This window comes from Pyrus communis, chromosome 7 (assembly GCF_963583255.1).
Source record: "Pyrus communis chromosome 7, drPyrComm1.1, whole genome shotgun sequence".
Taxonomy (NCBI): Eukaryota; Viridiplantae; Streptophyta; class Magnoliopsida; order Rosales; family Rosaceae; genus Pyrus; species Pyrus communis.
The window spans coordinates 1,474,902-1,502,748 of NC_084809.1; the positions used below are offsets into that span (position 1 = coordinate 1,474,902).

General features: G+C 37.9%; 5 protein-coding genes across 5 annotated transcripts; 2 read left to right on the plus strand and 3 right to left on the minus strand.

The window, feature by feature from the left end:
* Positions 1 to 1,415: 1,415 nt before the first annotated feature.
* LOC137738999 (toll/interleukin-1 receptor-like protein) lies at positions 1,416 to 3,101 on the minus strand. The gene is made up of 2 exons (XM_068478474.1): positions 2,492 to 3,101; positions 1,416 to 1,949 (listed from the first exon to the last, which is right to left on the minus strand). Exons 1-2 carry the CDS (start codon positions 3,058 to 3,060, stop codon positions 1,787 to 1,789), a joined length of 732 nt encoding a protein of 243 aa, XP_068334575.1. The 5' UTR covers positions 3,061 to 3,101; the 3' UTR covers positions 1,416 to 1,786.
* Positions 3,102 to 6,874: 3,773 nt separating this feature from the next.
* Positions 6,875 to 10,449, minus strand: LOC137739001 (glycosyltransferase BC10). Its single transcript, XM_068478475.1, has 11 exons — positions 9,852 to 10,449; positions 9,624 to 9,737; positions 8,952 to 9,052; positions 8,749 to 8,820; positions 8,365 to 8,446; positions 8,142 to 8,222; positions 7,901 to 7,939; positions 7,718 to 7,783; positions 7,462 to 7,611; positions 7,210 to 7,338; positions 6,875 to 7,103 (listed from the first exon to the last, which is right to left on the minus strand). The coding sequence occupies exons 1-11, from the start codon at positions 10,089 to 10,091 to the stop codon at positions 7,071 to 7,073; spliced, it is 1,107 nt and encodes a 368-aa protein (XP_068334576.1). The 5' UTR covers positions 10,092 to 10,449; the 3' UTR covers positions 6,875 to 7,070.
* A 1,393-nt stretch (positions 10,450 to 11,842) lies between these two features.
* Positions 11,843 to 13,212, plus strand: LOC137741073 (sirohydrochlorin ferrochelatase, chloroplastic-like). Its single transcript, XM_068480878.1, has 6 exons — positions 11,843 to 11,933; positions 12,027 to 12,202; positions 12,322 to 12,383; positions 12,507 to 12,617; positions 12,727 to 12,819; positions 13,072 to 13,212. The coding sequence occupies exons 1-6, from the start codon at positions 11,887 to 11,889 to the stop codon at positions 13,171 to 13,173; spliced, it is 591 nt and encodes a 196-aa protein (XP_068336979.1). The 5' UTR covers positions 11,843 to 11,886; the 3' UTR covers positions 13,174 to 13,212.
* A 339-nt stretch (positions 13,213 to 13,551) lies between these two features.
* LOC137741072 (high affinity nitrate transporter 2.7-like) lies at positions 13,552 to 16,282 on the minus strand. Its single transcript, XM_068480876.1, has 2 exons — positions 14,972 to 16,282; positions 13,552 to 14,024 (listed from the first exon to the last, which is right to left on the minus strand). Exons 1-2 carry the CDS (start codon positions 16,123 to 16,125, stop codon positions 13,760 to 13,762), a joined length of 1,419 nt encoding a protein of 472 aa, XP_068336977.1. The 5' UTR covers positions 16,126 to 16,282; the 3' UTR covers positions 13,552 to 13,759.
* Positions 16,283 to 19,296: 3,014 nt separating this feature from the next.
* LOC137740204 (DExH-box ATP-dependent RNA helicase DExH17) lies at positions 19,297 to 27,642 on the plus strand. The gene is made up of 28 exons (XM_068480035.1): positions 19,297 to 19,482; positions 20,135 to 20,217; positions 20,436 to 20,619; positions 21,044 to 21,205; positions 21,555 to 21,792; positions 21,914 to 21,950; positions 22,046 to 22,092; positions 22,306 to 22,343; positions 22,501 to 22,522; positions 22,646 to 22,858; positions 22,955 to 23,111; positions 23,201 to 23,252; positions 23,355 to 23,426; positions 23,589 to 23,638; positions 23,751 to 23,868; positions 23,957 to 24,020; positions 24,133 to 24,216; positions 24,311 to 24,436; positions 24,527 to 24,723; positions 24,832 to 25,020; positions 25,112 to 25,363; positions 25,442 to 25,491; positions 25,649 to 25,666; positions 25,818 to 25,900; positions 26,021 to 26,207; positions 26,324 to 26,361; positions 26,458 to 26,835; positions 26,941 to 27,642. The coding sequence occupies exons 2-28, from the start codon at positions 20,150 to 20,152 to the stop codon at positions 27,441 to 27,443; spliced, it is 3,627 nt and encodes a 1,208-aa protein (XP_068336136.1). The 5' UTR covers positions 19,297 to 19,482; positions 20,135 to 20,149; the 3' UTR covers positions 27,444 to 27,642.
* The last annotated feature ends 205 nt before the right edge of the window (positions 27,643 to 27,847 follow it).

Below are 27,847 nucleotides of genomic sequence, written 5' to 3' on the forward strand. Positions count from 1 at the left end.
TTGCAAATTCAAACATACTCGCAAATAATATATAAGTAATGTATTGTACCTAATAATAATTCGTCAACAACTATACTTAAAAAAACAGCAAAAAAAAAAATTGAAAAAATTACACCGAGCTTTTATGTTGATCACCAACTATTTGAAAAAGAAAAAACCATTTGGAAAAACAAATAATATTAAATGTTTGCATAAAGAAAAATAAAATAAAAACTGTGATCGAAAAAAAACATATTTGGAAGAAGAGAAAATATAATTTAATTACTAATATCTCCACTAAATAAGAAAAAGTAAATCATGCATATAAAAAAGATAAATTCAAATTTTATTTTAATTTAAAAAAATAGAAATGACTATAGGTCAAAGTACTTTAATCAAAGTTTAAAAAGGCATAGATGTTTAATTTAAATGACATAGAAAAACTGTAGGGGGATTCTAATTTCCCCCTTTTTATATTATATTTTTATTGTTTTTCTCCACTGGTGTCTGTGTGCACCCCAAGACACCATTTGGCATCAATGTAACTATCTCCTACAATGCCACCTATCACTTTACTTACAAGTAATTTCCGTTTCTGTGGTGCAATTGGCCCAGAAAATAAAAGGAGTTTCATGTCAGGCACATTTATGCTTGCATACTTTTCTTGTTGAGTATTATCTGAAGTTAGACAACTAATAATCTTTATACCTCAACACTAGACCACCACCTGGACTGCTGCTAACATTTTAAAATTACTACTTTTATGCATACAACATTAGTATGATTACTATTGAGATTTGATCATGTGACCATTGGATGAGATTTCAAATTCGATTTGATCAAAATTTGTAGTTTAATTGCTTATAATTTGTCCATTTGTTGCGAGTCATAACTTAAAAGGTTTATGACTGTAACCATAATTTTTTCATTTATTTTTTTAGCAACAAGAATTCGATGATGCCTCGGATTGAGGCAATAAGGTTGGACAAGAACGTGTAGTGGATTATATTGATCAATTTACAACTTATGAGGATATTCAAAGGAAAAGATGTGTGTTAATTACTTTTAGCATTTTACTTCTAAATAAATATGTGTTACATACATATATTCAAAGGAAAAGATGTGTTGATTAGATGGGTTCATGAATAAGGAAAGCAGAATAATGTGATAATTGTTATTATAAGATCTGATTTAGGAGGTGAAGGTAAGATTGTGAGTCACCCTCAACTAACACTTGCTTGTGAAAGAAACAGTACATATCCGCCATACAAGTGTGTTTTAGCATATGGTCAAAGGTTAGATGAGATTGGTTACACACAAAAAACAATCTAGGAGTTCTTGTACAAAAAAAATGTGGATGTCCATTCTTGTTGAAAGGTGTGAATATTGGCGATGAGAACGATTGGAAGGTGTGGACATTTTATCCACCTTTTGTATAGTCATCACCTGTTCATCTCTTGTTGTTATAATAATCTTGCTGCCCGGACCAAACGATTCATGTTCTATCGTCAATTCTTCTAATTGGTCCGCATCATCTATGTCATCAACTAGGACAAGTACCTTCATGCTTCCAAGTCTTTTCTCTATCTCCTTGGTCCCTTTAACAACACTGCTTACCTTGATGTCAGGCTGTTTCAAAATATCTCGAAGAAGTTGTTCTTGCATAGCATCCATATTTTTCTTTTTACTCCTCACCTCTTCAAGGTAACATTGACCATTGAAACTATGCGGATATTTGTTACAAATGGCTCTCGCAAATGTTGTTTTACCTATACCATCCATACCAGAAATTCCAATTATTTGAACATTAAGTGAACCTCCAACATCTAACTCCAACATCTAAGTGTTGAGTATTGAAGTCTTGCACTTGAAAAGCTATTCCAATTGAGCGCTTGGCTTCTTTTGAGTTTGTGATTTTCAGTAGTCCCTTGATGTCTCCAATAATTTTCTCGATAAACAATCCTTCACGTCTGACAATTAAAATTCAAAATTATATAGAAGTAAGATTCATCATGCAACTGCCAGATTTATATGAACTAAATGCCTCATTCATCATAATTAGATATTTTGATATCGAAAACGTTTGGAATAAATTAGATTTGAACGAGGTGAATAGTTAAGCTCAATTCAACCATGCTTCTGAAATGCATTATGACCGTATAATTAGACATGCTTAATTAGATTGCTCCTGGTGACAAAATGTAAAGGATTCGCCCTTCACGCATTACCATCAAATCAAGCATGTGACATATGTTTCCCATGCTTCATTTTAATGAAAATTCTCATACAATTAGGCATAAATGATCCATATTTCACCTTTTGTTAAATTCAGATACCAATACTCAACGTTTTTTTTATTTTTTCCTAAAGACGTATAAAGTCAAAGTCTGATTATAATCTCCTTATTTTTGGTGGATTAGTGAGTCTTAGAAGCTAATGCAAGATGTTGGGTATTAAATTGAGAGGAAGAATATAAAAAAAAAAAAAATTTAAAGTAAACAAAAAGTAGTACCCGTCTGCAGTGGTTTTGAGATTCCGGCCACTCAAATCTGCAGAAGCCTTAAGGTCCTTTCTCCACTGCTTGACTTCATTTGGATCTTCATTCCTTTTGTGCTTCTGAAATGCTTTCGAAAAACTACCATTCTGTTTCCTGACTTGAGAAGGTTCAACGTTGTAGAATATTGGATAGACTATTTTCCCCTTTTGAACTTCTCGGCACCTCATGATCTTTGACAGCTCCCTCAGGCACCATCGGGACTCCGCGTACCTCTTCGAGAAGATGACGACGGCGATCCTCGACTCTTCGATTTCTCGGTAAAGTTCACTCTGTATATTTTTTCCCATTCTGAGCTGGTAGTCTATAAACGTGTTGATTCCGGCATTGCGTAACGCAATGGAGAGGTGGTCTGTGAAGGTATTGCGTGTGTCGTCGCCTCTAAAGCTCAGGAACACCTCGTACTTCCAGCTTTTTGAGCGCCTCGAGGGAGACGAAGGGGAGGCAGCGGCTCGATGGGCAAAGTTGTTAATACCCATTGTAGCCCTTTGAACGCCGGCTCGATGGGCGGAGTTGCTGGTACCCATTGCAGCCTGTAGAAGAGCAGCTTGACTTTCAAATACCTAAAGTCAAGTCTTTCCCAATATTAGACTGTGTAGCGGCCTTTTAAAATTTTTTGCATTGGCCAATGACGTCACTGAGTACGCGTTATTGCTATTCCTCCCATAGTTTAATTTGTATAAATGTTACTATCAAATTTTAGAAAACAAATTTGTATAAATGCTTTATGAATTATGATGCAATTTCCTTTTTTGTATTTTTTGAGAAAACTGTAGCCCAACTTTGACCAGTTTCACGAGGTTACTGTATTTTAACGATGATTTATATGATAAATTAAAGAAAAAAAAAGTATGTAAGTTCATATGACATTTAAAAAAAAAAAAAATCATGTTCTCAATTGTAGAACATAACTCTAACCACTTATTGCTGAAACACGTTAACCCTGACGATGATATGCTTATTAGTTCTATCTCTGCTTGTGCTCAATTTTTATTTTGGACTTGGAAGTGGTGGGCACGGTGTTGCTGTTAGAAACGGATTCAACTCTGATGGACCTTTAACTAATGCATTGGTGACGGGTTCTATCAAAACCGCTGCTAGCTTGTTCCAGTTGCGGAGAAAAATGTTATTTCTTGTTGCTCTATGATTGCCTCTTTCACACGTAACAGGCAAGAACACTTACATCTATGATAGGTGAAGAGAGAAATTTCCTTGAAATGAGTGGTTTATAGAACACTCATGGCTCAAGCCACCCCCTATGATAGGTCTCTAATTAATGGTGTGTAAAGACACACTTACATGTAAATTTCTCTTATGTCACTGATCAAATTGGAAATCATTAATTTATATTTGATAAGATGATAAGTTATGTTTAGTTAAGGACCCGTGACATTGCTTCTCTAGAAAGAGCTTAGGCTAGAAGTGCTTCTATTATAACCACATTGAATTTTTTTTTAGAAACTCAAGTACATTCTAAAAAACCACTCAAGGATGCTTCCGCATGAACCGCTTCTTTGAGGAAAAATGACATGATTGGGTGAGATTTATAAACAAATTGCTTTGGGCTTCATAATTGCATCAGTTACTTGGCAGTTTGTAGTAAATGTCTATGTACCTTCCTTACGTTTCTCTTACTGCGCTTTCCTTCAATTCACTGTTGTTTCTTCATCGTCAAAGGTTTCAATGTTGAGATCAAACCTTAATATTTTGCAGACCTCATCAGATGAGTGATTGCTTAACTTTGTACCGTCATCAGTGTCGTCATCAAACTCATATGGTATAGTCTAATAGTCTTTCTCATCAGTATCATCATCAGACTCACATGGTACATGCTCATGGTTCGCATTTTTTTTTAATTTATGGAGGTCAACATGTTCCCATCCTACAAAATTCACTCCTGTTTTCTTCACCTTAATTTGATGATCATCCTCTATTCCAAAAAATTCTGCATGCACATGAACCTTGTCGCCACTTTTCAGATTGAGCTTCTCGTTTGAAAGACTTACCAGCCAAAGATAATCTTCATGGGAATCAATTATGGTGGCATCCGTTCGCCAGATGGAAAATTAAGTCCGCTGGATATGATTAACCACATCAATGCATAATGACCCATTACACTGGGATGGTCCGAAGAATAAATGATGCACACAGCTAAACCCTCCTATATAATCAAAACTTGGCAGCACTTCAAATTTGACATTTTCTCCCTCTCACATGACATAGGTTAACCATTAAGGAATAACATTTCAAGAGCGACAAATTCCACCAAAATCCATCCCCCACCTTCTATTTCTACAACACGGCGTGCAAAGTTTGTATAAGCAACAATACGACAAGGGGAGAGAGAGAGAGAGAGAGAGAGAGAGAGAGAGAGAGAGAGAGAGAGAGAGAGAGAGAGAGAGAGAGAGAGAGAGGCTATCATGCAACAAAATATAAAAACTCATATAGGAGAATCAGGACAATTATGACTCATTGTAATCCTGAAAGGGTAAGGTTTTAGCCTATCCTACTAGTATAAATAAAGGTAAAATGGGGTGATACAAAACAAATATCACAATTAAATCACTATCTCGTCTCTCTAATTGCCGCCGGCACCTTCTCTCTCTAATCCTTTAGATAGTTCAATCAAATAGGACTATAACAATTTATTATTTTTCTTTTGATTTATTTATTATTCTGTTTCTTGGACTATCTTGATGGAAGGCCTTTGGGTTTTATATTGGGCCAAAAAATCCTTTTGGTGTTCGGACCAAATTACCATGCATTTTTTGGGCCAAGAACTAAGGTCATCTCCAACCGACCCGGCCAAAAGGTTATAGGGCTAAAAATAACTCGGAATGACAGGAAAACCGTCTCCAACCAAGGGCTAGGCGAAATCGCTTGTGGGCCCCACCGGGCCAAAACCCCCAAATCAGGCCAGCAGGCTGGCCATTTCCAACCAGCTCTCCAGCTCCAAAATGTCAAGTTTAACATTTTGCCAGCCTTCTAGCTCAGTCTATTTAAATGCCAACGGTTGTCGTCAGATTATCGTTAGAATTTGAAATATTTTTTGGATGAATTTATTTATTTATTTTTCTTATAAATACTTAAGTCATTCCTACACAATTTCTCACATACTTTTCACTTTAGCGTTACTCACTTTAGCGACATGTGTTCCTCGAAATTCTATCCGAAAAATTATTAAGATTACATAAAGTTAAGAAATCTGGAGAGTTACTCACGTTACCGACATGTGTCACTCGAAATCCTATACAAAAAATTATTGAGATTATATAAGGATAAAAAATCCGAAGGCTTATTCATTTGGCGACAAGTGGCACTCAAAATATGTTCAAAAACCTTATTATAATATGGTAGTTTAATTTAACTAACCATATTAATTCAATTAAAATAATAAATTATGTTTGGCACATGACCCTTTGGCCTTCTCGGTTGAAGATGGTTTTTTGTTAAATGACTATATTTGGCCTATAGCCCTTTGGCCCCTCGGTTGGAGATGGTATAAAATATGGCATGACATTGTTCATTAAACTATAATTTCTTGAAGGGCTATAGGAATAAAGGAAGTCCTTTGACCCTCGTTCGGTTAGAAATAGCATAAAAGAAAGATGGTCTTACTATTCCGTAAGGTGGTTCGACCTGAACTGAACTATTTCAATCAATGCAAGAGTCATGGCGGTCGGGACTTTCAGCTGTCACCGTCTTAACCTATCCATCCCAAGCAATCTTATAATTAAAAAAATTTCATCTATGTTTTCCGTGGGTGTCAATCGTTACTAGTAAAAAATGGGGAACAATGCTCCAGCTTATCTTTTGCGATTTCTCAAATCTAGCACGAATGGTCGTCTATTTTAATTTTTTCACATCACGTCGTTTGAATTATTAATTTGAGACATCGCCACTTTGATCTCCTTGTCTTACGCACAACAGTACAGATCATTCTCGATAAACAGGCTCTTAGGAAGAAAAACTAGTGAGGTCTATTAAACACTTTGCCCCTTGAAAGAAAATACAAGTTATTCGAGTTAACTGACTACAATGGCCCCACCGTGTCTCCACAACTGCAGGGCTGCAGAGGCGGAACCCGTTGTGGGGTTGTATTGGAGTAGATCCAAGAAAATTGAAGCAAAGACCAAAACCCTATATATAACCATTACATCTGAAACATTGAAGACTTGAAAGTTCCTAATTAACGAAAGAATGCAATGGTTGCTTTTTATTTTTTGATCTGGGCGCAATATGCCACCCTAACCCGAGAGGGCTCGAGGCGTGCTTAATGTGATCTCAGCATGAGGTGATAATGAATCTCTCACCCTCTCGACTTAAATCCCCATACAACCATTCACTTCAATACCGATTCTTATTTTTCTTTTGTTCTAAAAAGAATACATACCACAGTAAACACCTTTACCCCCACAAAATATACACAACCTCCTCTTTCGTTTATTCCTCTCATTGCAAATCTAATTACTATTTCCTACTATGGATCAATCACTAGCCGGTTTACCGGAAAATAAACTTTACCACCGGTTAGACTTTAATCGTTGCTCCGGTTGAGTTTCAGTGCAGTCTGTCAAATTAAAACATGATCATGTTGATGAGCAAAGGTACCGGAAAAGGAAAGTGAAAGTCGAGGAAAACGAACAAGAGCACCATGACTCAGTTCTGAAATGTACCGTGTTAAGAAGCCTGAGAGCAGCAGGGCGGGTAAATTTTCGAGCAAAAAGAAAGCACCGAGATGGTTTTCCCTTGCTGCTACACCATTCTCTCCGGTATTCAGTCTCGTAGTAGACATTATCTATCTCCTGAACATAAATTCATCAAATTACATTAGGATTCTGATAGTCTCTGTAACATAACTTTTCAAATCAGCTGCAAATTTACGATTAAATTCAAATGACATTCCAGAAAAATCTCTACGGATATACCTTTATAGATTTAATAAGCATGGGAGTAGCATCTGAATATTTGTAAGTCAAGGGGTGCCATCCACGGCGTTCACGGTCTCTAGAGGATGATAAATCCCACGACGTGTGTGTCAGTGATCTACGTGTGAGTTCTCCTTCAAGGCCTTCTTGCTGAAAATCGAAATATAGCTTTCTTAGAGAGCTAAACTATTATGGCGATGAAAGAGATACCATCACCGCTGTTTTAGCTTTCCAAAAGAAAGAAAATTTATCTTACAGCCAGCAATGTCTGAACATAATGCTCGTCCGGAATACAATTGTGCTCCTTGGATGTATCAGCGGGCTGCAAGATTGCATAAATTATCAGTAGTAGTGTTGGTGCCATACTGCTTTGACCATGAAGCTGATTTCGTAGTTGAATAAAAGTTCAATTGTCTCAAAGACGAATAAGGGTACTTACAATGGGACGATCCCGCCAAAACTCAGGTAGTGATTTTCTCTGCACGATGCCACACATAGAACATGTCAAGTACGAGGGAAAAAAAAAAACAAAAGCAGCAAAAAAAATTTCGAAGGGAACAAATTGATGAGATTACAAAGAAAACAAAAACAGGGTAATGTCAGCATAGCTGAATTACCTTGCAGTGCAATTGAAACGCTATATCTGCAAATGGTCATACAACAATTAAAAGCCGAATTACCTTGCAGTGCAATTGAAACATAGGAAAGACTGTATCGTCTTTCACTACAACCTCGGCATGCTTCCTGGTCAAAACAGTCCACTGCAGTGGGAAAAAGAAAATGACACTAATAAGATGAACTGTAGGGAACTTGCATGGTAGAAGTAAGAAGCACTTATTAGGTTTTCTATTTAGTGGTGCAATGAAATTCAAGAGGCAACCAATTCATCATGCCAACCCGTACCTGTGATCCTTTTCTCCAGTTATGGACAGGAATTGCAGGATGCATTTTTGGATTGTAGCGGCCCTCTTTCGTATCAGCAAAGCTGCTCCCAAAAGTTAATGGTTAAATATGCTTTCAAAACTGTCCGTCATAAGTACGATACAAAGACATAGATTGTACGAATCTTTAGGAGATAACATAAAATGATTCATTATGAAGTAGATTCACATCGAGATGCAGCTCGCTAATGATATGTGTACACTCTGAAGATGAAACCGAAATGGCCCCTCTACTGATTATATAGAATGCAGATACCGACTGATGACTGCAGACCACAGACAAGCGATTCTTTCAAACATACACAACGATGATAATAATAATACATATTTGATGTAGTTTATTCACCTGTCTACGAAACTGGTTCTTGCTGACATGATGTAGTCATATATATAGCTGAAATTGTAGAGGGGAATGCAGCTGAAAAGAGATTGAGTAACTGAAATATCGTTAGATGATAAAAAATCACAAAATTTTATGAGAAAGAAACTAGCAGGCCCCAATTTATGCGACTGCAACCTAAGGGGAAAAAACGTCGAGACAATCTTCACCTATCAGAAACAAAGGCAAAGCGTTGATTGAGAGGATCCTCGAGTGCGTGTCTGAGTAATATACGCTCTGCTTCAATCATGCTTGCTTCTCCCCAATCTACCTGGTATAGAACACATGAAATAACTATAACATCGCGACGAAAGACAGAAAGAAAAAAAATCATCTTTATTCACATAGTTCAACTGAATCTGTAAGTATACGTAAAAGTAAAGTTCACTCAAGTAGCTTGTGGATCAACTCTCTGACATATATCCCTTAATTTATCAGTTCGATAAGAAGCCGAGAAAACAAATTCAAACTTTTCCAGCATACAATACACATGTTTAGAATTGTGCTTTTAGCATAGCTGAAAGTGCTTTCTGCCAACTGAGAAATGCTTTTAATAACATTTGGCATTAAGACTTAAAAGTGCTTATGGGTCATAGAATCACTCCCAAGAGAGGTGCTTCTACAGAGGCACTTCCAAGCGCTTTTTTAAGAAGCACTTCCACTTGGAGTTTGAATTAAAATTTCAAGTGTTCCAAAATAAAGTGCATTTTGAAAAAACGCTTCTGATACGCATGACATTGTATCTAATAAAAGCGCTATTAGAAAAAGCGCTTATGATACACATATGACATTGCATTTCCAAATTAAGAATTCAAGCTAGGAAATAGAACAGCAACTCCCACCTGTATACTATCATTTACTTGACGATTCAAGAAAAAAACTGATCTTGTGGTGGCCTTGTTGAACAGAAACCCCGGCCTCGAGTGAACATATATCGAAAACCTACTCTCCCCTCCCTGCAACCAAAAACAAAAACAACAAAAACTCCATCTTTAATACAAAATGCCAAGTTAATTACACTCCTAATCACGCTATTAGATCCAAAAACAAGTAATTAACTACTTAATTACCTGAAAGAAAACATCCCAAAGAACGTCTAACGGAATGCGATTGCGAGCGATGAACAAGAAGGCGATCTTAGGCCTTTGATTTTGCTGAGAATTTCGCAACGAAACGAGGGTCATAATCCGACTGTAGCGAGTGTGCATCAGCAGCACCAACGCCCCGAAGCAGAGCCCCACCAGAATCAAAGCCAAAAGCTTCCTCTTCCATTTTTGCTGCGCTTTCTGCGGACCCGCCTTCCGCTTCATTACTCACTCAATTAATAAGCTGCTTTTGCATTAAGCACTTTCTCAGCTCCCAAAACGGAAAGCTTCAGAAGTAGCTCACGCTCTCATCTCTCTCTGTTTCACGTTAAACCCAGAAGCCAGATCCACTTCCTTCAATCTCTGGATTCTGGGATTTCTGCGACGGTAGAGGATTTGCAGCTTAAGCTTAATTAAGCTGCTTAAAGCTTAAAGCTCGAAACTTTGCAGGGATTTTCAGAGACCCAGAAGAAGTAGAAGTAGAGATTAAGCAGAATAAAGAGAGTGGGAGGTGGGGTTCCAATTTCGTAATATTTTTAACTTAAAGTTCGTTGTCGTGAAGTTGGGACTTGGGAAGTGTTCATAAGTTAGTTGAGAGAGTGGCGTGCGATGTGGGGATAGAATAAGAACCCTTTTGTGCGCCTTTTTCTTTTGTAACAGTTTTTCGACTTTCCGGACAGTAAAATGCTGATTTGGGCAAAGATTATGTGTATTTACTCTTTTATCTGTGCCTAAATTGTGGACTGTTTTTCCTGCAATTGAGTTTTGGAACGGACAGATAATCTAGACCGTTCAAGAGAGACAAAAAGAGATCTAGCGGTTTAAAGGCTTGACTTGGTTTGTACTAATTCAATATTGAATTGTAGTTTTTTATTTAAAAAAGAGACCAGCCGGTGGTTTCGTCACGTCAGTTTTCTTTTTTGAGGGCTAAGAAGACTCACAAAAGCATTTCAGCTACCTATGACCAACGTCGGGTGATTCTCCACCGTTAAGAATTGAATCTAGGACATACTGTGTAGAATATAGGTTTAGAATTCGTCTTCAACTACTAAACCAATCCCGTGACGGTGAATACTGAATGGAAGTTTATTACAACTTGTAATGATTACAAATGACAACACTGCGTAGTGAAGGTTTCAGTTACATCTCTTTTAATTCATGCATACTATCATTGACTTGACGACTCGAAAAAAAAAAAAAAAGCGATCTTGTGGTGGTCTTGTTGAACAGAAAAAACGGCCTCGAGTGAACATAAAAAGTTATAATTTAAGATAATAAACAAAGTGGGAAATGCAGTATGATTATTAGGGTTTGTGTAAATGAATATTTGGTTGGTGACGGTGAAAGAAACATATCAACTAACAACCAAAAGTTATTAGTATCAATTATGAATTATTTGGTGAGGGTTCATCATATGCATTAATAACATTAGGCACATGCTGCATTTGTTAAATTTAAGCAATTGACCTGCTAATAAGTTAATCTGGAAAAAAAAATTGTAGCTCAATTTGTTAAAAGCATTTAATTTTACATATGAGATTTCGAGTTCGAATCTCTTAAAATGAATGGTTTTTTCCTTTGATAAGATGAAAAGGCAAAAGTATATTATAATTATAAATTCTTCTCTAAAAAAAAGGGACCAATTAGTGATTTCGTCACGGCAATCCATCTTCCAGGACCCGAAAAACCCACAGAGACATTTCTATCTTCCTCTGGCCACTATTTTGTGATTTAGTAGAGCCAAGAATCAACCCCATGACATACTGTTAATATGAGTCTAAAATTCGTCCAGATCGAGTCACTTTGTAATGGTATTTCAAATTATAGATGACGTGGTCCTTTTTGTGTTTCTTTGACACCCACTTATTGTCACGAGCCCAATAATAATCGGGCTTGGGCTCTATGGGCCAAGAGGTATCTCCAGGTCCAGGAATGTCCCTCTCAGTTGAAGGAATAACAACGACGTCGTCCCGCTCACCGATAACAGGACCGTTGAAGCTCGGCTCTTCGCCGCCAAAAGATGTCGTTTAGGTCGGTATCCATCCGCCCCCAATATACCGCCAAAAGGTACAAGTCTCAAATCCCTCCATTTTTTCTTCCGAATCTGCATCGTCTTTTGTGTTTTTACAATTTTGTTTTTCTGTGTTTGTCAAATCGAAGCTCACCGGCGACCGAAATCGGAGCAAGCCCTAGCTGCGCAGTCCTCAACTTCTCGAATTTGCAGAGAGGCCCCTCAAGAAATGGAAATTTGAGCAGAAGGTTGTGCAGGGGTAGCGCCAATGGGGTCATCATCCTCGACCATGGTTCGCGCCGCAAGGAATCAAATCTCATGCTAAGTAAGCTAATCAAATATTTGAGATTACGGATTGAAATCGCAATTTTTCTTGTGATTAGTGTAAAAAGTTTGGATTTTTAAGATTGTTAATAGGAAATTGAACTGTATGAATTTTTTCAGATGAGTTCGTGAGCATGTTTAGAGAGAGAGCTGGGTACCCAATTGTGGAGGCAGCTCATATGGTACAATAATTAATTAATTTTTATAATTAACTTTTATATTTTTAGGTGAATGTTGACAATGCGTTTTTTGATGCTCTAATGTTGGTGAAATTCTCTTTTTGTGGATAAATTTTCGACGATTAGGAGTTGGCGGAACCATCAATTCGGGATGCATTCAGTTCATGCGTTGAACAAGGGGCGAATCGTGTTGTTGTGAGCCCGTTTTTCCTCTCACCTGGTAGACATTGGAATCAGGTAGCTCAACTGACAATTCATATCGACGGGATATTGTTTTTAATAGCTCACTCTACGAATGGTTTAGGAAACAGGGTGATTGAATGGATTAGAGCGTCTTATTTTACAGGATATTCCGTCCCTGACAGCTGAAGCTGCAAAGGAGCATCCTGGTGTATCTTATATGGTAACTGCGCCTCTTGGCCTCCATCATCTACTCGTGGTATGACTATGGGATTTCCTCAGGTGTCAGTTTTTTCTTTTCCTACACATCGCAGAATTTCTCGAGCTGTGGTGAATTTATGTTGATGCTTAAATTGATGGTTGAATGTAGTTTTAGAAACAGATAGATTTAGGTAGGAAGATTGTGCTTGTTATAATCACTCAACTATGTTTTTGCTATACTCGATGTGCATTTCAACTGTATTACAGTACTGTGCTTTCATTCAAAGTCATACGAGGTCTCTGGTTGCAGGATGTTTTGAATGATAGGATCAATCACTGCATAAGCCATGTTGCTGGAGATGCAGAGGAGTGCGCCGTTTGTGCTGGAACAAACAAATGCCAGCTCCATTGATTTATGCAAAGCTCACAGCAAAATATTATGGCGCTTGTAATCACGGGACCATTTCAGCTTTAAAACCGGGAGATTGATCCTCTAACTTGGCTAACCACCATATAAATTGACCACGAAGCAATTGTTGTGGTTAGGATTTTAAGGGCGTGTGGCTTGCTTTGGAGGACCAGGATTCACGCGACGATCCCCCAATTCCCAAATATTTGGAACAGGGCTTTTCTACTTATTGATTGCTCGATGGATGGCAAGTCGATATTTTCATGGCAGCGGAGGTATGCTCTTGTGACGTAGAAGGAAATGAGGGGATATCGCAGGTATTATCTTAGGACCTCAAGTACCAATCCTGTATCATACATTTTGCAGATCAATCTGCATGTGTTGAAGGCTAATCTTCGTAAATATTTTCAATTGTATATGTAAAATTTTTTAGTTGCAATAATATGAAAGGTAATTGCAAAAGCCATCCAGCCTATTGTAGTCTTATTTACTACTTTTAGAACAACAATCTAACCATATATTACAAAGCTTTTTAGTCAAATTTTTGCTTGCTTCATGGAACTCGAGGCTCGAATCAATTTCGAGAATGCTATTGGAGCAAGTGATACTGGTTTGTTTCAGTTTCTTGTCCGTTGAGACGATCGCCATAGCCATAGGAATGGCCGCAGAACATTCCACCCCACTGAGGGAAGTAGATGAGGGAGACTGGGAGAGTGCACACAAGCATCATCACACCCATCAGAGAAATGCTCGTCTGCTTGGAGAATTCCGTGCCTGAAAACAACAGCAGCTGGGTTACCACCGCCCCCATCGTCCCTCCGCCGCCTGTGATCCCTGATACCACTCCCAGTGACCTGCATAAGTAAACAGAGATGTATACATGGCGATGATGCTAACTATGCATGCAAACTGAAGGAATTATAGTTGATTCAAACCTACGTCAGAGCACTATAATTAGTCATAGTATAGCTAGCTAGTCACACTCCAACAGAGTTGTGCTAGGATCAATCGTAATTCTCGTGTTTATTAGTTTTTGGCTTGTTAATACGAGATGATTGTTGGTGCTGATGGTGCATGTCACCAGCAATCCCCATTAGCACCGATAATCATCGACCACTTAAGTACGTTACCGACTGATTTTTGCGTGAGTGATTTCTAACTGTTGGTGTTCATACGTCACCAACTCCCATCAACACCAATATAATAATCACCGGAAAGAAATCGTTTCTCCATCTCTTCTTCCAAAGTTTAGGGATCAAATAATCCGGACCTTTAAAAATTAGAAAAATTAATGAAAATGGTTTGAAAACTTTGAGTTTTAACGATAAGGATAAAATAAAGGGTAAAGTAAATAGTACCATGATTTACTTTTTAATGTAAAAATATGATTTTTCGTTAAAGTGAACTATACCAAAAGCTTTTCGTTAAAGTTCCCTTAAAAATTTGATCCAACGGCTAAAAATTATTATAGCTTTTAAAAGTTCTTACTAATTTCTCTGTTTTTAGCTGTTGGAACAAATTTTAAAGGTCTGGATCACTTGATCCCTGGGCTTTGGAGGGAGAGATCCGGAGAATCCGGGCCTTCCAAATTTTATCCAACGGCCAAAAATTATTACACCTTTTAAAAGTTCAAAACAAATGGATAGTTGGATGAAATTTGAAAGGCTCGAATCACTTAATCTGATGATCTTGGTGAAAGAGTGGTAATCACCCAAACATCGCGTCATCAAGAATAAGTGGTAGAAGTGGGACCAACACAGAGAGGAATATGCCTCGTGGAGTGTCATTTCATCGTTCGTACCTTTTGGACACAAATGGCACCACACCAAACGTAAGGCCGGCGGCAGCTTGTACAAAGACAGAGAACGCACACATGACAAGTATGGATCCCCAAAGCGAGTTGACTCGTCCGAGTAGCAAACACAACAACCCCGCCACCGTCTGCGCCACCCACAACCCCCACAACCTCCCCCTCATCCCGAACCTTCTCGCCAGCCTATCGGAAACCAACCCGCCGCTCGGCCTCGAAAAGAAATTTGCCATTCCGAAGCTCGCCGCTATGATCCCCGCCACCTCAAGATTCACACCAAATCTGTCGTAGAAATACTCAGCTATGATATTATCAGTGGTCAACTCCACCCCAAAACTGAAGGCATAAGTCAACGCCAAAATCCATGCTCTATAATTCTTGGCCCCATTAAAAATAACACTTAACAAGCTCTCTTTGGACTTGTTGTCGACCTTCTGAGAGCGTTTGTAGCTCCCAGAAGGTAGGTCTTGACCAAATGCCAGGACCAATAGGGCAGTCACAGTTTGAAAAATTGCTGGCACGAAGAACGCCAGCCTCCAAGCAGTGGAGGAAGGCACGTTGAATGACATGATGAGAGAATAAATGAGTGGCATGACCATCTGGGTGACGCCGGAGCCCATGTTGGCCCAGCCGGCAGAGAAGCCGTTGGCGAGGCCGACAACGCATCCCGAGAACATGCAGCTCATCCAGAACTGGTTGGCGACGAAGTTGGCGAGGGAGAAGCCAGCGAGAAAGCGGATGGCGATGAAGGAATTGGGGGAGGAGATGAGAGAGGTGGAGAGGATGATGGGGGCCGTGAGAAGGGAGAGGGTGCCGATGGCGATGCGGGGGCCGATGAGGTCGCATATAGGTCCCATGGCAATGCGGGAGACGATGGAGCCGACGAAGGCGGCAGTGCCGGCATAGCCGGTGTCGGTGTCGGTGAGATTGAGGTCGTTGCGGATCACGGCGAGGAGGGGAGGGATGGAGAAGGTGGAGAAGAAGTTGGAGAAGAGGGAGAGCCATGCAAGGTGGAAGGCCAGCATGTGGGGTGGTGCTATTGAAAATAACCTCAACTCTGTGGCCTTTTGATCAGCATCCACTGGTAGTTCAAACACATTACAATGATCTTTTAGTACTTGTTCTTCGTCAGCATCAGCTTCCATTGCGGTGGCGGCGGTGGTTGTTAACTATTAATTTGTTTAGTGAATTTTGTGATTTTCAGAATTTTTTTCCTTTCTTTGGAAAAAGCTTAAGGTAAAGAAGGAAAAGGAGGCAGAAGCATTGCACGCAGATCTTCCTGTGGTGCTTTAAGGTTTAGATGCTGTGTCAAACAAGTTTATAGTTACTGCGCAGAATATGTCGATAACAATCTTTTAGTTTGAGATATTTTCAGCGTGTCGATCACGGCCTGACATACTACGTGTTATAATATAATTGGTTTAAATTCTTTTTAAGTTACTAACTATTTGAATCATGATAATTGATGTACTAAGTAGTTTTCTAGTACACTAAAAAATTTCTCTGGCTAATAATTCTATTATATAACTGTTGATATACGTTGATACGCCTTCAACCCGCTTTATTATGTGCAAGTATTTTTGTGAGTATTATTATTTTTGCTTGTACTCATCAACAAATATATATATATATATATATATGTATATATTAGTCATTAGTCGATGTAATAGACTTCTTTTGATGACATTCCAACTTAATAACACAGTAATATATGAAGAGAAATTTATACATATAATTATATTATTATACTGAACCTATAATAACGATGAACTCGCTCTATGTAACTCATTTCTCTTTCAATTAGTCATATGTATCAATTTGCGGATCAATTTGCCTTCACTAGTTCCATCCTTTGCTTTCAAGTGTTCAATTGAATACTAGTTGGACTTATGTGGACAATGACAAAAGATGAAGGGGTACGTGTCTAAGGAGAAAATTTTAGGTCGACAGTTTAGACAAATATTTCTTCTCTCTTCTTTCAAATATCACGATAAGGAGAAAATTTTATGTCGACAGTTTAGACAAAATTTCTTTTATATTTAGGTATCGCTTGATTGTAATTAAGTACAAAGTCCAATGCAAAGGAATAGTTAAGCACGGGTAGGGTTATCTACATACTTATTTTTACTTCTTATACACCTTCTTAATTTTCAACCGTTAGGTCGTATGAATTGAAGATGATCAAACAAAAGAACGTGGAAGATAAAAATCGAAGTGTGAATAACACTTTCCATAAATACAAAGCCCAACAAAAACGTTTCATTCTTTTGTGAGTGGGTCAGACATTTCATATAATCCGACTACGGACACAAAAATTGAATAGTAGGAGACAACCATGTGTCGAGAGGTGCGTTTTATCCTCTCAAATGGTGATGGATATTTTCGCCTTTGTTTGGTCAGCCTCGATCTAGGTTTATACTCGGGACGGTTCTATATACACATATAGCAAATTTCGTAAGTGCATGCATATGGTCTTCTTTTTTTTTTTTTTTCGGCAAGGTTGCAAGTTGCAACTGCTCTTATTTTCTTACTTAATTTCAGATATACATTTTTTTCATAAAAAAAAAAAAAACAAGACATAACAACCTTGTAATCTTTTGCAAGGAATTTCTCGTAACTTAAGTGATTAAAAATATTTATCTGAATACCTGAGATCTTTTAAGTTTGATTTCCCCTTCTCTAACACCAAAAAAGATGAAAAGATGTAAATTGAGTTATAGGATTCCAAGTGAAAGTTAAGACAAGTTGATCAAAGTAAAAGGTGGATTGAAATGAAATTGATGGGGGTGGTTATGACTGACAAAAAAAAAAAAAAAGAGTGTGGAGAAGCATGGACGGAGCTAGAAGCATTTTTAGTGAGAGCAACTTCGAATAATGAAATTAAATTAAAATTTTTATACAATGCTATTAACTTATTGTTCAACAACATGATTTTAGCTAATTGGTGTTTAGAATTGTGAAATATAAATCATTAGGTAATGGAAAAAATTACATGGCTCAGAAAATGTGAGAGAGTAGAAATAATGTAGAATGTCATAGAGTATTTTAAAATAAGTGTTTAAACTGATGCTTCATTTCTAAAAGTGTATAAATAATTTGGCATATGTTGCCTCCGTCCATGTGGAGAAGAATCAAATCAAATAATGGGGGAAAAGATTACTATTTGGCATTTCCTTTTTTGTAGCATTTACTGTGCGTCCAAATCATGATCTGGAAATTTTCAGGAAATAGAAATTTCCTCACATCACATAACCACGACAAAAGTAACTTGGAAGACCAAAACACCCTTAATAGCCTTGATAGGGATGGACAAACTTTGTCATGTTGAAAGTAGAATTTAGCGAAGTTGGCTAGAGCAGACAGGCGTGAATAATGCATACGAGTTTGAGTTGTTATTTTGTATAACTCAGATTAGTTAAAATTTGGACTTAAATTCAGATTAATCGCTCTGAAATTGGGTTGAATACGAATATATTGCTTGAATCGATTATATAACGTTTGGAGTTGGATTGAAATGAGGTTTTTAAGTATATCGTTCATAGTGATAGAGCCAAATTCTTTATGAGAGAGAGCCCTTCATATATGTATAGATAAAAAATTTCGAAATCTAACATTAACAATTGAAGTAGTCTTCACAAAATTGAAAGGCCCATTAAATGTCATAGAGAGAATCAAAAGAAGTGCATAATACAACTAAATGGGAGGTAGAGAGCAGCGTGACTAGTAATTTTGAAATTATAAGGATATATAGATGCTAAATAATAATTGATTAGGTTGCTTTAGAAATAACATTAAAGTCGATTTTAAAACCCCATCCCTTGAGTTTTACTAAACCACACAGACAAAACAAACAAAACTGTTAGAAAAATATAAGACACAACATCGTTCAACTCAAATTCTTCGCGAGGACAATTTATGTTCTTCCTCATGTCTTGCAGCTCTACAAGAGCATGCTTGAGGCTGTTAGAAATTTCTTACACAGTGATCAGGATGACCCGAAACCACTATGGTTTAGTGGCTTGCATTTATTGATCATCTTTTACAAAAAAAAAAATGAAAAAGAGTATATTCAAAACAATTTGAGTGATTTTTCAAGATTTACTTGCATATTTACTAAAAATTAATTCCAAAATATTTTTCTTAAAAATGTTTTTTAACCATTTTAAAAGCGCTTCTAAACGAGCTCATAATCGGTGATGCTACCACATTTTGTCATCGCTCGAACGTTCACGCATTTTGCATCAGTGCGGTTCCGGACCCTTCTCCCGCCAAAAGGCCCAACTCGGACCATATAAAAACCTTTCAACTTCATTTTACAGTCCCCGTTTCCTTCACCTGCACACTGCAAAGTGCAAACCTCTCTCCATCGCGCGAGAGCCGAAGCTTCGTCCTAATCTCTCTCTCTCTCTCTCTCTCCCTCTCTCTTCATGCATTTGGATTGAACTGACCGAGTTTCTGGACCGACGACCAGCTCGGGAGTTGCATTTTCAATCGACGAACCGGTCAGTATTTTTTTAATTGTACTCCAATAGAATTCCTAAATATCGAACTCGTGCTGGTTTCAATTTCGCGACCATTTTTTAACTTCGGATTGTAATTTTGCAGTTTCATGGAATTCTAAAAAATGGAGCTCGATCGAACTAAGAACTTAACTATTTGAATTCATTCTTACATATTTGCTGCGATTTGCTACTGCTGTGGATACATTTTTGGTTTAAGACTTTGAGAACTGATTCTGTTGGCGATTTAATTCGATTTCAAAGATCCGAAGAGGAATTTGAAGAGATTTAACATGTTTATATGTTGCTTGTTATTTGATCGCTGTAACTTTGTTGGATGTATGATTGATTGATTCGTCAAGCGACTTCCAGTAAATTTCTCTTAATTTTGTTTGAAATTCAAATTTGAGACTTCTAATTTGGTTAATCATTGTCGTTTGATTTTTGGGGAAGTTTCTGGATTCTGTTAGCATTTGAGCCTTGATATACGAATTTCGATTTGAATGGATCTGCACATGCGAGGAATTGAAAATTTATGCGCTTCGATGTCTTTCTTTTGATACTTTAATATGCAAAAAGATATCTAACAGTGAAAAATGCAACTACTTATGTGGATCATAATTTGATGATTCATTTCCTCCACTCAATGTGTCAGGAGACGAGTTCAACAATGGATTTGTATACACTGAAGTCCATGTCAGATTTGCCTGCTCCCTTTCGATCATCGTTTAATTTTAGGTAATCTTCTTTCCACTGAAGTTCTTAAAGCTCAATTACTGGTATCAGTTTGTTTTAGATGTTTCCGATTGCTGCATATTTCTAACACTGAAGGTGCATAATAGCTTTTGTTTTGAACATTTTGATATCTGCATGATGTGATTATGTGTATGGTATCCACTTGGTGTGCACTGTGCAGTGAGTTGTTCTTAAGATGTATTCCATTCCTATGCATGTAGGTACTTCAATTCTCTGCAGAGCGAATGTTTTCCTGTTTGTTTCCACTCAGATACAAACATGGTTGTGTCAGCACCAACTGGAAGTGGTAAAACAGTCATCTTCGAGCTTTGCATTCTGAGGCTTCTTTCACGATTCCTCTCTGAGGATGGGAGGCTTGGTCGTACAAATGGAACTCTCAAAACTGTAAGTTTTTTTTTTTATGTCTCGAACTCTCAAAACAGTAAGCTTTTTGATGTCTCGAACCAAAAGTAGGGTAACAAACATTATGTAATACTACAATATATGCGTGGGAGCCTTATAGTTTTCTTGATATGGGCTTTTAATGGAACCACATACACTCTCACTGATTTTCTTTTATATGCCCCCTATTATTAATCTAGTCTTAATTCTCATTCTGATTTAGGCTTTGGTGTGCCGGCCAAGTTTTCTTTTGTCCTTTTTCTTATTGGACAATCCATGCTCTTCCATTGTTGCACATGGTCCACTCTTTTGGACTAGAAATTAACATAGTCTTTTTCTTATTTCTTTGAATGAAAGCTTACGCATAGTCTCACCGTGCGGCAGTTAGTTATTCGTTATGTATAACTTATTTCCTTGTGGAATCAAGATCTATATAGCCCCATCAAAGGCTTTAGTCCAGGAGAAGGTTCGTGACTGGAACCAGAAGTTCGGGTCTTGGGGGATAACTTGCTTGGAGCTTACTGGAGATAATGAATCTTACAACGTCAGGAATATACAGGAAGCAGACATTATATTAACCACTCCTGAGGTGTGTATGAAGATGTATGCTATTGCTACACAAATATATATAGTTAAAACTTAATGATACCAATGGAAATACCCAATCCCTTCAGGTTCCTGCCTTTTCTAACCTGTGTCAACCTGCATTCTCTTGTGGTCTCTCCTTTCTAATCGCCTCAACTTGAATCCAATCCCTCCTTGAGGATCCTGGCTTCCATTTGCGTTCATACTTACAAACATATGCTTCTATGTAGTTCCACGTGTATAAATTCTTCATGAGGCAGTTTCATTCTCGGTTATCACATTTTTTTTAAAATGGGCTGTATTACGACACATAGGAGCATGACTAAATGGATTGCTTTTTCTTCTTTAAATAGAAATTTGATGCAGTAACCAGGTATCGTGCAAAAGATGGTGGAATGAGCTTTTTCAGTGATATAGCACTTCTACTTATTGATGAAGTTCATCTGTTGAATGATCCTCGTGGAGCGGTTTTGGAGGCAATAGTTAGTAGAATAAAAATGCTTGCTCAGAACCCTGAATTAAAATCAAGCTCTCTGGCTCACGTACGTTTCCTGGCTGTGTCTGCTACCATTCCAAATATTGAGGACCTTGGTGAGATTTGCATTCATTGGGGGTTCTGATTGTTAAAAGAAACAGTATGATTACAGTTTATTGTGTTTACTATGTTTGAAAGACTACAAATGATAAATGATTATACAATTACACACTACAGCGGAATGGCTCAAGGTTCCGGTCCAGGGAATTAAAAGGTCTCTCAAACTTTAATTTTATTTCATTAGGATATACTTTACCTTAATTAATATGAGCATCCAGTTATTTATTAATCTATCTGATGTAACTTTAGGTTTGGAGAAGAAATGAGGCCTGTAAAGTTGACAACAAAAGTTTTTGGTATCCACTCTGCCTTCCTATTCTTTTCTATGAAAACTCACTGCAAACACTCTCTGCTTTTTGTCAAGATGTTTTTAAGAGGAAAAGCTTCCTGATAAATCCTTTATTGGAGGAAGACGAATGTTTGTTATCACTTTGTGCAGAAGCACAGTGTTTTTTTATCATTTTTTGTTCCCATTTATTTATTCATACTCAAAACTACCTATTGTGCAGGCTACACCCCCGCAAAAAATGATTTCCTATTCGAAAAGGTAATTGTTTAGACTACAGTGTACACTTATGATAATATTAAACCATATGCTTCTATTTTTTCAGAAATTCCATCATTCCATGTACTAGGAAAGTAGATACTTGGCAAATAAAACCAATATTCACTTTCTGATGGTTTATACTTGTTCCCTTTTCCAGCGCCTTCAAAACTACATTTTCGGTAAAGACAACGCTTCAATAGATGCCTGCCTTTAAATCTATATTTGCGTTAAATCTATGTGTGATTTAGTACATCAATTCTTAAAGACCATCAATAACTTATATGCTTAAAACTGACTTACAGATGTCCTCATGCAATATTCAAGAGGGAAATCTGCTTTGGTTTTCTGTTCAACTAGAAAAGGTGCACAAGAAGCAGCACAGAGGCTCACACAGACAGTCACGGCCTTTGGCCACTCAAATCCGTTCATTAAAAGCAAAGAACAGCAAGAGAGGCTAAGGGAAGCTTCATTTTCATGCGGTGACAAACAAATGCAATCTTATATTCCTTACGGTGGTAAGGGCTGCTTGTTTTTCTGTTTAATTTGCAGTAAACTTTGATGTACTGCAAGGCCCACATTGATTTGTTGTCAAATAAATTGCTTGTTTGCAGTTGGTTATCACAACGGTGGCCTTTCCATGAAGGATCGTAACCTCATTGAAAGTCTTTTTCTTAAGGGCGATGTTCAAGTTTTGTGCACAACAAATACCCTTGCTCATGGAATCAACCTACCAGCACATACAGTAGTCATAAAATCAACACAGCACTTGTACGTTAAAGTTCCATTTCTTCCAACCAATGTATTGAAGCTTGAGAGGATCTCTTCTCTTTATTCATGAACATGTGCTTTCTGTCCAGCAACAAAGAAAAAGGTCTCTACATGGAATATGACCGGTCTACAATACTACAGGTTTGTCAAGGTTCTATTTGAAATAAATGACCACAAAATAATATCTTGTTCTATCAATTCCAATTTGAGTTTAAAATTATGTTAATTGTACCCCCCCTGCAGATGTGTGGGAGAGCTGGCCGACCACCATTTGATGATACAGGAATGGTTGTAATCATGACAAGAAAAGACACGGTAGTTCGATGCCTTTCCTCTTCCTTCTCTCTTGTGCATTGGTGGTGGTGTTGAACTATTTTTCTTTTTTCATTTTTACTTTATTTTTTAGCAATTAAACTAATTCTGTATGATCTCAGAAGTCATATTTTTGGAATATATTAATTATGTTCTTGATCTCAGGTTCACTTGTACGAAAATCTATTGAATGGATGCGAGATGGTGGAATCACAGTATGTACATAGTTTTTTTAATTCCTGAACGAATTTAGTGAGCTAGGCATTTGAGGGTATATTGTTAAATATTGCATGACTTCTGATGAGGTTGTATTGTCTCGTTCATTAGATTGCTTTCATGTTTGACGGAGCATTTAACCGCTGAGATAGTCCAATTGACTGTCTCTGATATTCCAAGGGCAATTGAATGGATGAAGTGCTCTTTCTTGTACGTGAGAATGAAGAAGGCATGTAATCACATCACCTATTTAAAAGATATCTTCATATATTTCTTTCTGATATAAACTAATTTCAGAAATGTTTAATGCATATCAGAACCCTGTGCACTATTCAGTTAGAAAAGTGATTTCTAAAGACCGTATAGAAAAGCATATGCAAGGTACTGAAACTGTTTACTTGTAGAATTATCGCTGGATCCCCTTCGCCCTTATATGTATCCTTCTCTCTCTTTCTCTCTCACTCGTTTGATTATCACTGTTATTTTCTATCAGAGGTCTGTCTGAAGAAAGTTAACGAGTTGTCACAGCATCAGATGATATGGACGGATAAAGATGGTTTTCTTTTGAAACCACTAGGTATCAATACCATTAACCCATGAAGTGGTACCTTTCAGAATTCGCTGATGACTTACTAATTTCTAACATTATTTTTCTGCTTTTATTCCGTCAGAACCTGGGAAGCTGATGACAAAATACTACTTGAAATTTGACACAATGAAACACATTATGAAGACACCTGTAAACTGCAGTTTGGAAGATGCTCTTCATGTTATATGTCGAGCTGAGGAAATTTCATGTAATGTATTGTGTATAGTTGTTACGTTTTCACTGGTTTTTGAAAAGTGAAATGAAGGAATTATATGTATCTATCTGCTGCTGTATGAAGGGATACAGCTCAGACGCAGTGAGAAGAAGCTTTTAAATGACATAAATGCTGATAAAGATAGCCGACTTCGCTTTCATGTCCTTGGTGACAAAGGGAAGCGACAAAAGCGTATTCAGACCAGAGAAGAAAAAACATTTGTTCTGGCTAATGACTGCTTGACGGGTGATCCTTCGGTTCATGATCTATCCCTTACCCAGGTTTCATTCTTCATATTCTTTAATGTGTCCCTCATAATCTTGATCCCCTTTGCATTTGATTATGTTCAGAGCTACGTTGCTGAAACCAAATTGGTTTCTTTGCCACAGGATATGAACTCTATATGCTCAAATGGCTGTAGAATTGCAAGGTGTATGAAAGAATTTTTTATTTACCAAAAGAACTACAAGGGAGCCTTGAACTCGATGCTTCTGGCAAAGTCGTTATATCAAAAACTCTGGGATGACAGCCCATACCTGCTGAAACAATTACCCGGGATTGGAATGGTGACCACAAAGGTGTTCAACTTCATCTGTTTCGGGAAAAGGACATGTTTCTGTATTCTTGAGTCACTCGAATACTGACTCTTTGCAACTTTTCTTCCTTCAGGCACTACATTCAATGGGAGTCAGATCGTTCGACACGCTGGCTGAGGCTGATCCCAGGAGAATAGAGATAGTCACTGGTCGAAAATACCCATTTGGAAACCATTTGAAAGAGTCTCTACATTCACTACCTCCAAAAGTTGAGATGAAGGTCGAAGAAAATGAGTGTCAGAGGCAAGGGAAACTGAAGCTTGTGGTAACATTGACTAGGCTATCAGCGACACTCCAACCAACCAAACGACATTATGCTGATATGGTATGAAGAATGATTTCTCAATTGCTGTTTCAGTTTTAACGTTATACAAATCAAATTCTAACGTTGTATTTGCCACAGATTATTGGTTCAGAAGAAGATAACCTGATTGTCTTTCATGAGAAAATAAGGTGATCTTAAGTTCCTAACTTTGTTGCTTCCTTTTAATCATCGGAATTGTTCTTTCTGCCAAGTAGATGTTTAATATATCTAACATTCAGCTTTTCTTTTGTCGGTCGTGGTGGTTTGGTATATATCCTGTTTCCACTCTATTACTTCTGGCTGCAGAGTGGAGGAATTCTCCAGGTATGCAGGCTTAAACCTTAAATTTCTTCTCTCTTTGAAAACACGGTGGCATGTTGAGCATACCTGTTTAGAAACTTCCTTAAGCATATCAGCAGTTTCAGATTCATGATTATTACCTTGTTTAGGCTGAGTTAGGTTGTTTTCGTTGCAGCCCCTACAGCACAACAATTCTTCTGTCAAATCCCCAACAAGGAAAGCTCACTGTAAAGGCTGATCTTGTTTTTGAAGAATACAGTAAAGCCCCTCCTTGCCCTCTCATGATATTTCTAGTTTCTTCCACTTTACAATAGCCTTGTATAAAATTTCTCTGGTTATTAATTTAATGATATCTGATTTGTTGTTTTGTTCATGCAGTCGGCATTGATCTCTCCCAGAAACTTGTATTAATGAAGGAAAGCAATAAAAAGCGGGGAAAGAAGCCGCCTTCTTGTCCTCCACCTAAGGAAGTATGTGTCATAGAGGATGATGCTGAAACTATAAGTCAGGCTCCAACGAAAGAGCATCCCAAATCGACCAAATCCAAAAGGGTAGATGGTTCCATGTGAGTCTTTCTTCACCGGTACTTGTATTTCGTTTCTGATTATTAAAACTGCTTTTCGGGGTCTGAAATCTGGCGTGGTTTAACATTTTACTTGAATTATTTGGATTATATAACAGGCCGAGTTTCAACCTCCTGGATGATGAGTTTGAAGAAGGTAGATTTTAATTGATAATTGACAATACTAAACATCTGAGAGTTTTTAAATCCTTCCCTCCTAATCACCAACAAATTTCACCTCGAATTTTTGAAGACGAGGTTGCTGCCAACATTCGAGAAGATGAGGTCGCTGCCAAAGCTGAAGAGGAGGAATGCAAAATCATCACACACCAAACGGTATTTGATCACATACGTGAAAAGGCAAAGAACTTCCCCGTCTTGGTGGCATCAAATGGTGCGCATTCTGCATCCACAGAACCCTTGGTTTTGACAAGAAAACGTGCTCGTGAGAAGCAGCTTGAACCCCATAGAGAATTCGAGGTTCTGGAAGAGTTAGAATGGAATAAAATTCCAAGGCGGCCTGCGGTGAATCCATCTTCAGAACCCAAAGAGGCAGAACAAAATCAACATAACATGAACAATCTCCCTACCCCCAGAAGCTCAGCTACCATGAACCCGATGGATGACAGAGGTAGGATCGTTACCCAAACACACGCAGAAACACATACTAATCACTCTTTAGTCCTTATATATGTAATGTGGAGCTGTTAATCATTACATTCTACTTTGTATGTAGAAGCTGGTCTTCCTCTTGAACCCGTAGATGGAACTTTCAAAACTTCAAGAGAAGAAACAATATTTGAGCACATTCGAACAAAAGCCAAGAATTTTCCGGTGATCAATAAATCGAAGGTGGTGGATTCTGGTTATTCAACCATGAAAGAACATCTTTCCAAGAGTCGCCTTGAATTGAGTATGGATACGACTGGCACGCTGAAAGGAACAACAGAGTCAAACAAAGTTCTGAGAGACACTGCATTCGTCTCAGATTCGGGAGCCAGAAAAGCATCAATTGTGTCTCCTAGAGGTTTAGGCGACGGTGCTGCAAAAATGCTGTCTTTTGATATCTCCATGTTGAAGAATACGAAGAAATCACCGGAACCAGGCAGTGCTGGCAAGAGGAAACATGAGCTTTCTCCGCTTGTACCACAAAGGCAGTGGTGCTCGTTGACATCTGCTGGCAAACCCAGGGAAGCAGACACATTTCTTGGATTTGAGAGTATCTTTTCGTTCCTCTGATGTTTCTTCCGATGCACGAAACTGCGAGTATCGAGTCACAGCCTTGATTTCTGATAGCTTTTAGAGCCTAATGATTGCAAATTTCCATTTAAGAGATGTACCAGTTTTTGCCTTGCTGGAAATAGTTGGTGTGGCGTACCAAACAAGACGTGAACGCACGAAATAAGCATGATGTGCTAGCCAAGTTAGTTATGCCCAAGTCCGTGTATTTTTTTTTATCTTTTTCTTTTTTAAGAAAGGGTTACTATGTTAAAAGTGATGATTTTAGTGTGAATTCTATCAGGGTTGATTGCGGCTTATAATGCCCCACTAGACAAACAACACTTCGTTTGGCCACCTTTGGTTAACCCTAGATTAAAACTAAACCCTACCCCCTATGGTCACAGTCTATAAATGACCCTTAC

What these genes read in the sequence shown, in the direction of transcription:
- LOC137738999 (XM_068478474.1), bottom strand. Translation starts at nt 3,060, where the DNA reads ATGGGTACCAGCAACTCCGCCCATCGAGCCGGCGTTCAAAGGGCTACA. An exon ending in CTCAAAACCACTGCAGACGG is followed by an intron (nt 1,950 to 2,491) that starts GTACTACTTTTT and finishes TTTAATTGTCAG; the next exon opens with ACGTGAAGGATTGTTTATCG.
- LOC137739001 (XM_068478475.1), bottom strand. Translation starts at nt 10,091, where the DNA reads ATGAAGCGGAAGGCGGGTCCGCAGAAAGCGCAGCAAAAATGGAAGAGG. An exon ending in AAGTAAATGATAGTATACAG is followed by an intron (nt 9,053 to 9,623) that starts GTGGGAGTTGCT and finishes GTTCTATACCAG; the next exon opens with GTAGATTGGGGAGAAGCAAG. An exon ending in ACTGGAGAAAAGGATCACAG is followed by an intron (nt 8,223 to 8,364) that starts GTACGGGTTGGC and finishes TTCCCACTGCAG; the next exon opens with TGGACTGTTTTGACCAGGAA.
- LOC137741073 (XM_068480878.1), top strand. Translation starts at nt 11,887, where the DNA reads ATGTCGTTTAGGTCGGTATCCATCCGCCCCCAATATACCGCCAAAAG. An exon ending in CCCCAATATACCGCCAAAAG is followed by an intron (nt 11,934 to 12,026) that starts GTACAAGTCTCA and finishes GTCAAATCGAAG; the next exon opens with CTCACCGGCGACCGAAATCG. An exon ending in GGAATCAAATCTCATGCTAA is followed by an intron (nt 12,203 to 12,321) that starts GTAAGCTAATCA and finishes GAATTTTTTCAG; the next exon opens with ATGAGTTCGTGAGCATGTTT.
- LOC137741072 (XM_068480876.1), bottom strand. Translation starts at nt 16,125, where the DNA reads ATGGAAGCTGATGCTGACGAAGAACAAGTACTAAAAGATCATTGTAAT. An exon ending in GTGCCATTTGTGTCCAAAAG is followed by an intron (nt 14,025 to 14,971) that starts GTACGAACGATG and finishes TTACTTATGCAG; the next exon opens with GTCACTGGGAGTGGTATCAG.
- LOC137740204 (XM_068480035.1), top strand. Translation starts at nt 20,150, where the DNA reads ATGGATTTGTATACACTGAAGTCCATGTCAGATTTGCCTGCTCCCTTT. An exon ending in ATGATCTATCCCTTACCCAG is followed by an intron (nt 24,724 to 24,831) that starts GTTTCATTCTTC and finishes TCTTTGCCACAG; the next exon opens with GATATGAACTCTATATGCTC. An exon ending in TCTTGTTTTTGAAGAATACA is followed by an intron (nt 25,901 to 26,020) that starts GTAAAGCCCCTC and finishes TTGTTCATGCAG; the next exon opens with TCGGCATTGATCTCTCCCAG.